Source organism: Miniopterus schreibersii, assembly GCF_964146895.1.
Source record: "Miniopterus schreibersii genome assembly, chromosome: 19".
In the NCBI taxonomy this organism is placed as follows: Eukaryota; Metazoa; Chordata; class Mammalia; order Chiroptera; family Miniopteridae; genus Miniopterus; species Miniopterus schreibersii.
Window position 1 is genome coordinate 34,775,032 of NC_138119.1, and position 13,754 is coordinate 34,788,785.

The 13,754-nt window shown below is 51.7% G+C and overlaps 1 protein-coding gene across 2 annotated transcripts in view; it reads right to left on the reverse strand.

The window, feature by feature from the left end:
* The window catches only part of KIRREL1 (kirre like nephrin family adhesion molecule 1), a 101,688-nt gene extending 88,188 nt beyond the window's left edge, over positions 1 to 13,500 (reverse strand). The window contains exon 1 of one of the 2 annotated variants that reach the window (XM_081120929.1): positions 13,235 to 13,500. In XM_081120929.1, coding sequence (XP_080977055.1) covers positions 13,235 to 13,286 — 52 coding nt within the window. In that variant the 5' untranslated portion in view covers positions 13,287 to 13,500. The remainder of the gene's footprint in view (positions 1 to 13,234) is intronic. The other variant, XM_081120928.1, reaches the window with a different exon arrangement.
* Positions 13,501 to 13,754: the final 254 nt, after the last annotated feature.

Here is a 13,754-nt window from a genome sequence, read left to right on the forward strand (position 1 = left end):
ACAAATTATCAGGCACCAAATGCTTGAGGAGCAGAGCACATTTCACTCCTGCAAGTGACAGACAGACAGCAGGAGGAAGAGGGCCTAGGGAGCACCCAGCTGCGGGGCAGAGAGAGGCCAGGAGCCCGGGAACACGTGGCTCTGCTGGTGGATGACAGCCTGAGTGCTGCAGACTGTCCCCTGCCAGGCTACTGTGCCAGGACCCCGGGCCATAGCTACCCTTGAAAATGCAAGCTGCCCCACAGGCAGGCTCCACGCTGGAGCCAAGCTGTAACAGCCTCACGGTCTCCTCCAGGAGGACAGGAGGCCCAAGTTCCTCTCCCTCCAGACACATCAGCTCCTCCTCTCGGAGGACTTGCATTCCGCTCTGTCCTCAAGGGAGCAGGAGCTGCTCTAACACCATTCCTCCTCTGAGGCGCACGACTGCCTGGGCATGTGGGGGTACATCTCCAGGCCGGCGGGATGGGAAAGCTGCTGGGGCTACCACCTCACAAGGCAACACTGAAGCTCTCTGCAACCAGGACCTCTAGCCCACACAGCCCTAGCCAGCCGGACCTCTTTCTGGCCCCTACCCTCCTTCCACCAAGCGCTCCTATAGGGCGGCCTCTCCTACCATCTATTTCAATGGGTCCTGCCCTAACAGTCCTTCCCACCCCGCTCTATTGTTCCCTCTTACCTTTCCCAAAAGAACCTTCCTTAACTGACCCACCAGCTTCCCATCTTCTGGGCAGAGGCACAACAGAGTTCAAAATCCCCCCCTTCCCCAATTTAGATGAAATTGGTATGTGTTTAGACCCTGAGGAAGATGGGAAAACCTATCTCCCCTATTATAATTAGCTGTTCCATAGAAGAAACCAAGGCTCTTCCATAAAGTTCAAGTTCAGAACTAAGAGTCTGCACTAACCTCATGTGACCCAGCATCCCAGGAAGACGCCCCCCCTTCACCAGGTCAGGAGTTCTCCAGAAGCAGACACCCCATTTCAGACATCTCCTCCCCTCCGTTCTCTGCCCATACACTTGTCACTGGGGATCCACCCAGTCCACCTAGGCGAGGCTGGCTGAGGGCACTCCTGTGTGACTGCAAAGAATATTCTTGCTCTGGAGCTAGACTAGGTCCTGACTGTGGGTAGGCCTACTTCTGCCATCTCCCTTTCATGCCCTACTTTTCTATAGGTACCTGGTTCAGCTACAGATGCCAGGGCCTCTCTCAGCCTGGTTGCAAGGAAGGGAAGAAGAGGGGCTCTCAGGTTGTTAGCTAGAGAAGATGTGAAGGTCACCAGAGCCCTCCAGGCCCCAGCAGCTCTGAGCAGCCGAGAAGGGGAAACTAGATAGGTAAGGGCATGGTGACTCAGCCAGCTTCCCATGAACACTGTTCTGGCCCTGACTGGGGACCCTGGGAGGACAGCCTTTGTGGTCTGCCGGAAAACAAATCTGCCGCCTGAGGAGACAACCTGCTCCAGCTTACCTGGGGCCTCAAGAGGCAGTCTCACCTATGAACTCTCTGGGTTTGCTTCTCCATTATAAGGAACTTTGCCTTCAAGTGAGAGAAAATGAATCTATTGGGGGAAGTGTTATTTATCCAGACACTGAGAATACTAGAGACTTACTTATTCAGTTACAGTCCCTAAAAAGACAGTGTTTTTCCTGCAGGAGAAGGGGGGTCGGGTTAGACACAAAGAACGTCCTGCTTGCCAGGGATTATTGAATATAAGAGTGAGCACAGCGAGCTAATAAAATTCCTTTCTCTTCAGAAAAAGGACAAGCACTGATGTGTCAAGGTTGATTCAAATTTAGTCTTACCTACAGGAGGTATTTTGAGTGTCCAAAGATGTTGGGATTCTTAAAGAATCATCTCCCCATTTTCACTCCTGACCCCAGGTTCTAGGTTCTGGGGAGCCTAAACTGATTGATCCCACCTACGTCTTCATTTACTCTAAAATCTTTCAGGATTCAAGCGTGCAGTCTGCGTAAGGCCCCATGTGCACTTGCGGATCACCAAGTATGTGTCTGTTTTCTGAGGGACAGGCGAAGACAAAGGAAAATCAATGGGCGTTCCTGTTTCCCCCAGTGGACAGGATTCCCTCGATATAAGGACCAAGCTTCTTCCCCTACTAAATCAGAACTCTGAACCACCTTCCTTCCCAAATCTTTTTCCTGGCCTGTGAATCTTCTCTACAGCCTGGAGCTCTGCACACAGACAGAGAAGGGAGGGAAAGAGTGAGTTGGCTCATCACATTGGCTGAGCAACCATTAACTCCATGTGAGTGTGAGAGATGGCCTGTCCAGGGGTGGTTCTCCACTGTACCCCCCAAATCATGCTTCTGGTTAAGCCTATGAACCACCTTCCTTCCCAGATCATATGATTTGCTCATGACCCAAGTTTCAAGCCAAAGCTCCGGCTAGCAGCATTGTGAAAAGTCTTCCCCTCAAATCTACACCAAATTGAGAGCTGGATTATGAGGACATTTTTCATAAGAGAAAAAAAAAACCACAATTGAGTACAAATGAGCACCTCGCTCAGGCACAGAGGAGTTTCCACCAACATACTGGCTGCTTACTGTTCAACTATGCAGTTGCCAGCTATTGGCGTAAATGCACACATAGTGCGGTGGGTTGGGGGAGGCTGAGAGTTTGTGAGGTGGCTGGGAGGAGGCAGGGCAGGTCAACCTTGGGGTCAGAGATGGGCACGCTGGCAAGCACTGTACCTCCTCCTGTCCCACAAACATGCAGATGCTCCTGAAGCAGTGACCCACCTGAGCTCTGTTATACAACACAGCTGCTGAAAAGTGAATTCATTTAAATGAATCCCATCTTTTCTCACCTCCCATTAAAATGTTGAAGATGTATTTCCCTAGAGGAAAGCATCCTCTAACACTTCACAGCGTGGTTCTGGGACCAGCCGCCTCAGCAGCATCTGGGAGTTTGGTGCCAATGCAGAAATTCCATCTGACCTTCTGATTCCGAACATGCACTTTAACAAGATCCCCAGGTGTCTCAGAAGCAGGCTGAAGTTTGAGACTCATTGTTCTAACACTGTGGGTTGAAACCTTCTGGAGAGACGGGGCTAAAAGGATGGTCATGTTTACTGTGCACATCCTAGGGCTGCTTTTCCAGGACTTAAGGTATAGGTAAGTGGCTGCTGTCGCTCCACTTCACAAATGAGGAAACTAAGGCTTACGAAGGTAAAAGGTCAACCTTCAGAGCCAGGACTCAGACCTGGTTCTCCACAAAGGTGCTTTCCACGACGCTGTGCTGCTGTGTCCCGGCTCCCACGGCACTGCGCGCCGGAGACCTTCCCTTCAGGGATAACACATCACCGGTCACCTCCCTTGGCACAGTCAACAGAGGCTTGCCTGTATTTGGACTATTATTTGTTCTTCACTCACCCTATCCTCAGGTCTGCCTAGACTGTGGGCTGTAAGAAGCAGGCACCACACAGTATCAATAACTATGATTTACTGAATATCTATTGTTACAGATACGGCTTCTTAATACAGATTCCTTCATTCAGGCCTCACAGCAACTCTCTGGGATAGGTATTATTGCCTCCATTTTATAGATGAGAAAATGAGGCTCCGGTTAAGTGACTTGGCTATGACTGCAGAGGTGGCAGCCCCACTGAAAACGAGGCTGGTTTACCCACAGGCCCTCTGGCAAGGAGGTCCCACTGCACTGGAGGGGTTACCCAATTCCAGGCTGTGTTGAAAGAGGCCAGTCTTATGACTTGACCCTGGTATAAAAACGAAAGGCAATGTGCACAAACTGAACCCCTTAGGTACAGGCTCTACAGGCTCCCCTCTCAACTTTCTGAGTAAATGGAGGAGAGCAGTGGCACAAATAATCCAGAAGCCACTTCACCTTGCTTATCAATGCATTCAATTCTTTCTCTCTCTTTCTTTCTCTTTCTTTCTCTTTCTTTCTCTCTCTCTCTCTCTCTCCCCCTCCCTCCCTTCCTTCCAAAGCCAGATTTTCCTTTCTAACTATATTTGGCTCAAACGGACATTAAAATGAAATGAGTTTAGATTCTCACTGGGCACTGCCTGGTGAGGGGAGACTTCCCTGATGTGTGTACCAGTGACAGGTACTTCCGTCCAGGATCAAACATCACCCACACAGTAGCTGACTTGGAGGTAGATGCTGAAGAGTTGACAGTCCTGGCAGTGGCAGCCCCAAGTAGTATGTGTGTGTGAGAGGTGGGCAAAGAGGGGTGTCCCCCTGCCCCATCCCACAGTGAGGTCAAGCTGGTCGATTTCCAAGGAGGCTGGGCGTGAGGCATAGAGCAGCAAATCAATGCTCAGGGTCTGGGGTTAAAACCCAGGAGTCCTGCTGTCCAGGAGAGTCCTTCTAGATGACTAGGGAACCAAGATTAGAAAACTCCACCTCGCTCAGGGCTTCACCCGCCAGCCTGCTTTTCCCTGGCTTTCTGCTCCTTCGAATATGCCCTTCTCCCCTCTCACTGTCTCTCTCTTTCTCTGCCCCCATCTACCCATCTCAGTCCTTTGCCTTTTAATAATCTCCCAGTTGGAAAATAACGGGAAGAAGCAGTTAAAAGCACCTCATGGCTTAACAATACTGGGTAATGGAGCAAGTAGGGCCCCGAGGCTGATTCGGGGAAACTTCAGGAAGGAGAGGAAAGAAACTCAGCTAAACTGATTACAAGGACAAAGTTAATTTAGAAATTCGCTCAACTGAGTGGGACTGGGGGGGGGGGGGATGACGGGAACAGTTGGACACAGGAGTTGGGAGATTTGGGAAAGTATGCTTTATATAAACTGCCTTTGTTCCTGGAAATCATAGTCCCTGGGAGGAACCCCTTCTTCAGATTCCTCTGCTCCTTCCATCCAGAGCAGGGGGCACAATCAGGGATTGTCCAGAGGTTCCAGCCTTAGCCCTTGAGCCTCGCATCTGTGGAGGTCCCCTCCTCCTTCCAGGCTCCCTCCTCGGCTCCTCTCCCCTCTCTCTCCCTCTCGGACAGTTAGACTTCAGCCTTTTTCACGGATCTGTCTCCAGCCTTTATCTTACAGCATTGCCAACATGTGTTTATACATCCATCTCCCACACCCACTGAGAGGGCCTCAAGGAAAGGGGCTAAATTTCACTTACCTTTCTATCCTGGTGCCTAGGTGAGTGCCAGGCCCAGCCATTAAAAAAAATTCTTAGCTGAACACAGGCTTTTACCCCCCTGATGGAAGCCCTCTTCCAAGGTTTCCATTTGAAAAGCCAGAGCTCACTTCCTTGCAGAGGTTTAAAAGTCTCTAGTCTCAGCTCCCCAAAAGAACATACATCAGTGGCCACTGACCAGAGGAAGCAGCCCAGGCCTGACCCTGCAGGGACTGGGCCTCTGAGACCATGCACAGACTCTGCTCAGTGCAGACCTAGCCTAGTCTCCAGGGAACAAATGACAAAGACCTCAGGTATCTACCAGGCGGCAGGGCTCTCCTCTTGGTTATCTCCACTGAACTCTGCCTCTGGGCATCTTTATCTACACCTGAGGATTCTCAGACAAAAGATTTTCCCTTCATTCCAGAGCCTCCCCAATTCAGGTCAGAGATCTAAGGCTTCCCAAGGGGGAACTGATATTTCTCTGAGCTTTTCTGCTCACACCCTGATTGTCTGTCTGCTTCACTTTTTTTCTTTTTTTTTAATTGAAGGGGTTGAATATCTCTACAGCAGCACCAGCAGATGAGGAGTTTAAGAAGAGGGGGAGGGTTGATGAGAAATGAGTTAGGGAATCTCACCAGTTTTTAACACATTCTTTGCTTAAAAAACATAAACCCAACTCTCTTCTTATCGGAAAGTCTCTGGAGTGGTCTTTCAAGGCCTTCGCAGGTCTGGCCCCAGTCTGCTGCTCTGGATCACCTCATTTACTTCTACCCAACCCAAATCCTCAGCTGCCCAGCCTCGGCGTCCTCTGCACACTGGGCAGCCGTGCGACGCACAGCAGTTCAGCAGCCTGGTATAGGCCCCATCTTCTTGTCACACCCACATCCTGTCCATCCTGATTCTCTGCCTCCAGAGCCTTTCCTGGTCTCCTCGGTCCACAGCGAACCCCCTCTCCTGAACCCTCCAGCTCTGGCCCTGCACACTGCTATCCGGGCACCAACCAGCTTAGCCTTTTGGGCAGAAGGGACCATATGATGTCATTTTTTAAAAAATTCCCCATAAAGCCTACTGATACGTTTCACACATCGTAATATACACATGCTGATTTGAAAAAATAATAATAATTCTCCCCATTTTATGGAAGAGGAAACTAAAGTCAGTAATTTGAACCTAAACGAGGAAGTGAGACCCCTCAGCGCAGGGACATATTCTATCCGTGTCGCAATACCAACGCCTGGCACATAAGCACAGACACATTTCTGCTGAATGGAGTAACCAAGTCCTTACTCCCCTACACATCTTCATGTTGCTTCAGAAGGAAACAGGGGCAGAAAAGAAAAGCACCCAATGGCCCAGTCCAGAAGAAGAATCTAGGATTCCTCAGCTGGCCTGAGGTAGCACAGCCTTGTAGTCACATAGCACCAGAGGCCTGGGCTCCTGCTGCCCCCTCACGGCTTCAAAACCCCGGCCCACGGCCTTCTGGGAGATTCTCCCATCACCTTCCCAGAGCCAGGCCACCAGAGGAACAAGGCCACAGCATTACCTCCTGGGAAACTAACAGAATTTGCCAGGGATTGCTAGAGATTTCCATACCTGGATTTAAGACCCTTAATCCTGAGGAGGTTGGCTGGTTGCAAGGTTCATTTACTTCAATACAATCCCAATTTTGTTAAATGGGCTCGAGGAGGGCTGAGAGAGATGAGGCTTCGGCTTCTGCAGACTACAGAGGTTAATAAAAGTTGCTGGAGAGAGGGACACTATGGAAGGAGGGAGAAGCTGGGAGCTTGGGGAGAGCTGATGAAGGGAGAGAGATGGAAAAAGAAAAAAAATATGTGATCATCAGCAATGTCTGGGAACTAGAGCAGCTTTAATCTTAGGTGGTCAAAGAACTTAATCTGGTTCATATTGTCTGTGAATCGGGAAGGAAGGTGTAAGAACTGGGCTGCAGGATGGAAAGAGATGAGAGTCAGAAAATGGGGAGCCAAGGGGTCTTTCTTTTTCTTTTCTTTTTTAATGTATCTTTATTGATTTCAGAGAGAGGAAGGGAGAGGGAGAGAGAGAGAGAAACATCAATGATGAGAGTCATTGATTGGCTGCCTCCTGCAGGCCCCCGACTGGGGATCGAGCCCACAACCGGGGCATGTGCCCTGGCGGGGAATTGAACCGAGATCTCTTGGATCCTGGGCCGAAGCTCAACTGCCGAGGCACGCCTGCCCGGGCGGGTCTGACTTTCTTAACCTTGTACTGTGTGCATCTATCAGAGGGGATACAGAACATGCAAGACGAAACAAAAAGCAGTGCCTTCAAAAAGTCAGGATGGCTGCCATAACTAGAAGTAAAATGGTACACAGAAATGTGGCAGGGCTGCACACCAGTGCTTTAGGGAATGGAAGGACTGGCATCAAGATTGAGGTATTTGTCCATAGATGTATAGGGTGAGAGAGGGCTACATGTGCAAATGCATGTGAGGGCATGTGTGAATCTCTGCATGTGCACACACACTGGACACAGAGGCTACCTACGTCTGCAGACGTGCATGCAAGAGTGACGGAGAAGACATGGACATGCCAGTCTTCAAGGGCTTCCTTCTGGGAACCATTCCCTTTGCTCCACTCCAACTTCCCTGCTTGGGTTCTAGTCCTGGCTGTCACTTACTAGCTGCATCATTTTGAACTTAACTTCTTTGTGTCTCTCTTTGCTCACCTATAAAATGGAGGTAAGGCCTACCTTTAACAGATTATCGTCAGTATTAAATTAGCTACCAACACATGCAAAACACAAAGCAGTCCCTCCACAAACTTGAATGACTTTCTCCCTCACTTGAAATGAGCCCACTCTCTTTCCTGATTCCCGAGACTGTCTCCTCTGGCTTCACATTTCAGGATCACTGCCAACTACCCACCCACACAATTCTAGCCCTTTCCAGGTCAAAGCGTCCTCCAGGAGACTGCCCAGTAAAATAGCTTGGGGGCCTTGGGAAAGGACCAGGCAGGAGCAGGTAGGTCTGGAAGGGAACAGCTTTCTCTGCTCTAGAGCCATGGAGAGGAATTTCCCCACCCTCAGCTAGAAAGAGCCCCCAGATATTGATATTGGAGTAGTTAAGGAATTTGCCCCCTAGTCCCTCCCTTCAGTCCAGCTTCCACCTCTTAGTAAGTCATTTAAGCTCTTTAGGTCTGTTTTCTCATCTACTAAGTGGAGAAATAATAACTACTCTGCCTACATCATGGGATAGCCTATTAAATGAGATGGTACATGTGGAAAAGTTGCTAAAATTGGAAAGCACTTTAGAAAGTTAAAAGACTAGAAAGGGGGCTGAGTTATTACAAACCTCCCTCTCCTGAAAGACAAGGGGCAATATGTACCATTCTCCACTCCCACTATATAAACACATAGTTATCAATCCAAGGCACAAAGATGGCTGCAGGCTGCATGTCCTGGCTGTGTCTTGGGAAAGAAGGCTGAGAGAGAACCAGGGGGAGCTGTCTGCCACTGAGGGTCAAGGAGAAGGAAGGCCTCTCCCCAGCAGAGCCGTCTCTGCTCTGTGGGAGGCATTGCATGAGCTGTGCTCTGTAGTGGAGGTTGCCTGGCAGAGGATGGGTTTTGTAGTGAGACAAAGAGCTTAAATCTGGGCTCTAACACCCTAGGTATGGCCTTGAGCAGGTTAATTAAACTCAGCTTTGGTTTCCTCATATATAAAATGAGAATAACAGTAACACCACAAGATCCTTAAAAATAATAAGGCATAAGGAATGTGAAAAGCACACAGTAGGAATTCAATAAAAAGGCATTTTGATGCTTTGGTATGGTGCTCACTTCCTATAATCACTTTTCACCACCCTAGGCCAAAGCAGGGCCTCCCATAGCAGACTGGAACAGGCCACCCAGCACCCAGCCTCCATGTCTGCCAGGGACTAGGCTGCTTTGGAAGCTGACTGTCCTGGGACTGCCCCCAGGTCCCCACTCAGCGCTTCACCTCTGTAGGATTCTGGACCAGGAAAAATGCTGTCCTAGCCCAACATCCATTACTGCTGGCACGTGGGACCTCTGGCAAAGGGGAAGGGTGCAGGCTTTGAGGTCAGCTGGTTCTCACAACTGCCAGCAAGATACTTAACCTGTCTAAACCCCAATTTCTCATCCATGAAATGAAGATCATTATAGAGCTGCTCTCAGGGGGTCGTTGTATAGATTAAATTAGATAATGCATATAAAGTAGTTAGCACAGGACTCAATAAATGATCCGTGTTATTTCCAGACTCTGAAATGCTGCCACCTGGGGCTAGTGTCCCTCCTTATTTCTCACAAAAGCCTTGGTTCCTCCTCACTAAAATGCCAGCCTCTTCCACTTTTGCTCTCTTCCCCAGACCTTTACTGAGTTCTCCGACCAGGGAGAGGCTGGTCAGTTTTCCCTCTGCGTCTGCCTGCCGCAGCCCAGTTCTCTCCATGAGAGACACAAGAAGAGGTGCTGAAGCCCAGGATCAGGAATCTGGGCAGCTGGAGCAAGAAAACAAAAAAGAAGCATAAAAAAAGAGCTAGAAAGGAGGCACAGACAACTGCGTTTCCATCTATGTTGAGCCACAGTTAAAGCAGAAGCATTACTGAGCACTTCCTCTCTGTGCCAGACACTGTTCCATGCACTTTACATGGATTAACATATTTAGTTACCATCAAAAACCCTATGAAGTGTTATTTCTATCTTCACTTCACAGATGAGCAGACTGAGGCACAAAGAAGGCACATAACTTGTTTAAGCTGACAAAACTACCAAGTGGCCAAGGTGGGGTTTAACCAGGGAGCTGTGATTCAATTACCATTTAATACTGCCTCCTAACACTGTAGCACTCTCATCAAATCAATTGATCAGATACTTGAGGGAGCACTTACCATGTGCATAGCACTGTGTCAGAAATTGAAAGGGCAATAAAGAAATTAAGACTTGGTCTCCAAGGATATAAAGAGGGCCTAGAAGAGCTTCCACCAGAGCACTCAGTTCTCACGTCAAGGGGGTGAGTGCTAGGACCCACAGGACAGCCTTCCTGGTCCCCATACCACCAGAGAACCAAGGCAGAGCAAGACAACCAACCAGGCAGCTATAGTGACCAGCAGAAGGCAGGAAGGCCTAGAGGCCTCCATGTCGTCCTGATCCAAGGCTGCGTGCGGATCAGGTGGAGGCCAATCAAAGGCAAGAAGGGGAGCCTGATATCCTGATTTCTGCCTGGTCTCCCTGCCTCTTCTTCATCTTCAAGGCCTGCTCTGGTCTAAGCAGGCAGAAGTGGGACATCTGAAGTGTGTGTGTCTGTGTGTAGCATGAGGAGGGGGGATTCAATTTCCAACTACTCCTTTCCAGACTCATGTTCTCTGCCAGGGTGTAGCTGTGTTCAGGGAGTTGAATACTGGGAATTTGGGAGGGCCTCAGGCCTCTTGCCTTTACTATTCACCCCCCTCCCAGCTAGTGGCAGGGGAACCCAGGGGACCTCTGGGAGCTGAAGGGACAGATTTTTCTCCAGGGCCCCCCCCCCAGCCCCCGCTGGAGGCAGCTCCCATCTCGAGCCAGCCTGTCAGCCCACATTGCTCTGATTAGCTATAATTTTTCTTTTTCAACTTCTCTTCAAGACTGGGAGCGAGAAAATCTCCCAGAAAATGATTAAATATTTCAATTTTCGGCACAATCAGTCTGAGGAGCTGACGCATGATGGAAATGGGGGTAAGGATAATGGTTTTCATTTAGATAAGATACAGAAAATTATTTAGTGAAAAATGAAGATTGATGAAGCCCACTGACATTCTTTAAAATGTGATTTTTATTTCTCTGACTAAGCTGAATCTCCCCTTCCCTCTCCTCTCTGCTCCCCTCAGTTCAACTGCTTTCTCCTGCCAGCTTCTCCCCATTTCCCACCCCCATCCCCTCCGTTCCCTTGCAATCCCTGTTTCCTCTGCACTGCCCCAGTCCCTGACCTAGAATACCTACTTTCTAAAGACGAGGCTAATGAGAGGAGGTCCTACAGCCTCCCTGCCACACCATGTCCCCAGATCTCCACTCTTTCTGTCCCTGCCTCCTCCACCCAGTCCTTGCTCAGCTTCCCAGAACACTCAGTAGTGATTTCCTCTCCCCTCTGGTCTATTTTCTCCCTGTCTTTTCTTTGGCATTCACTGGTCCTCCATCCCCCCCTCAATACTTTTGCACACTTTCATCGGGTCTTGCTTTCACCCCTGTTGGAGATAGGGACATGGGAGCCCAGCTAACCCCTAACCTCTCCCCCTTTCCAAAGGGAGAAAGGCACACAACACACTTCTCTCTTTCTGGCCATTTTCCTCTCCGATTCAATCCACATGTCTCTCCTGTTTCCTAACTGCAGCTTTTGTTTCTTGAAGCTCATTTGTATCCATGTTGCTGACATGTAAGGGCTGCAGAGAAAGGAGCAGACATAAGCTTGCCCCCAACACATACCAACACCGACCCAGCTGCCCACCCCCCTTTTCTCCCTCCCTAGCAGACTGGTTAAACAAAATCAGAACTTAAGTCATCTTCCCAACTTTCTGCCAAGTGGCTGGCCTGGCCCAGCCAACCCCAGGACCAGGCCTCCTTTCACCCCCAGCACCAATTCCTACTCAGCTCACACCACAAATGAGTGCCTTTCCCATCTCTCAAGTGTGTGGGGGTGGGGAATGGGGGTGGGGGGGCTGGGTGCCTTATGGGGAAAGATTGATCAAGATCTACCCCCATCAACTCAGCCTTTGGAGCTTGGGAGGGGCCCTACAAGGAGAGAAGGGGTCCAGGACAACACTCCACCTCTAAACACACACCCACAAACCTGGGAAGGGAACAGAGCAGGGCAAGACAACTGAGAGTGTTCTATCCAAGCTGACTTCCCTCCTCTCAGATCCCCCCACTTCCAAAAGAGACGACCCCCCTCCATTTTGCAGTCTATACATCTCCATAGGTGTCTGACTGTGTGGATGTCTGCGCCAGGTTCTTTGTTTGCTGGACGGCTGGTGTCTATAGAAGGTTTTCGGTGTGAGTGTGTGTGTCGTGTCCTTGTAAACGCCTGCCTGCATACATGTACTGTGTCCGCGAGTTCTGGTGTGTCCGGGTGCATGTGTGTGCAAACATGTGCCAACATGGAGAGGACTCTGTCTTCTTCAGATGTGTCAGTGTCTTTGTGTATAGGTCTCTCACAGTGCAGGGGACGCTTGTGAGTATGTCTACCTCAGGAGGTGAGTGTCTGTGACTATTTTTTGGTGCTTGTGTATCAATTTCTGTCAGCTCCCTTTTTGGGGGGGTGGGGGGCCAGCTCGGCAGTATTAAATCTTCCTTAGAGTCAGGCCCACAGACAAGGCAAGAATCCCTCCCACAGACTGCCCAGTCCTGCCTGGGGTCTGGGCTCTTTATTTCCCCTTCGCTGCGCGCCCCCCCACGAGGATTCACGAACCTCATTTGTTTCAGCCTCTCCCTCATCTCCCAGCCTCTCCCCTGACAGTTCCAAATAAGCTCACAGCATCAGCACTTTCCTGGCCCAAAGTGGGGTGTTCACCGACCCCTCCAAAATGCCCCCTTCCCTATGAAGCCTGCCTGAAACTGCCTTTGGGACTCCACCCCCCATCCGAGCCTCCCTCCTTCCCTCCCTCCCTCCCTCCGGGGCGGGCAGCCCCAGGCAGGCAGGAGCCAGGGCTCCCACCCGGGCCCCGAGGGGCCAGGCTGGAGCAGGGGGGCTCCCTTAGCAGCACCCTCCCGAGCCTGGGTCCCCAGCTTTCCGCGCACCTCCCACCGCGCCCCCAAATCTGAAACCCCACCCTCTTTCCAGGCTGGCCCTCGGGCAGGACCCGCGCGCCGGGAGGGCGGAGGGGTCGCCAGGGCTGCTGGAGGCTCCGGAGGAGACTTTGGACGTTCGGGTCTCCTTTCCCCCCCGTTCTCCCGCGCAGCCAGAGGAAGCAACTTGGTCAAATCAACGGAAAACTCCTTCTCCGCAGCCGCGGCCACTCCGCGCCCGCGCCGCCGGGGTTCCGCGCGGGGACCCAGCCTCGCCTCATGGCGTCGGGACCCCGGGACCCGCCGCGGGCCGCCCCCATCCCTCCCCGGGGGCGCGGTCCCCGGCTCCGGGGTGCGAGCCGAGCCCGGGCGGGCCGGAGCCCTTACCTTGGGAGAAAGTGTCGGAGAGAGTGAGGATCCAGACGAGGAGGCTCAGCATGCTGCCCGCCCGCCGTGCGCCCGCCCGCGGCTGGGCCGGAGTTGGCGAGGGAGCGCGGAGCGGCTGGGGGAGGAGCCGCCCCCGCCGCGCCCGCGCCCGCGCCGCGCGCCCCGCGCCCCGCGCCCCCGCGCGCACTCGCGCGCACAAACTCACTTCCCTTCCCTGCGCTCTCTCCCTCCGCCCAGGCGGTGCTCCGCGCGCTCGCCCCGTCCCCTCCTCCCGCGCCCCTTTTAGGATTCCTCGTCTCGAGCTCTATCTCTCCGGCTCTTTCATCTCCGCTCTCCCTTCCGAGCCGTCTCCCCTTCCCTCTCTGCCCCCTCCCCCTGACGTCTACTCTTCCTCCACAGCCCCCCTCCTCCCGCCCCACGCGCGCGCGCACTCCCACCCCCGGCGGAACGTAGATGCAAAGAGAGCGAAGAGAAGACGGGATCGAGGGCAAAGGCGGAGGGAGTACCGAGCGTGGCGATC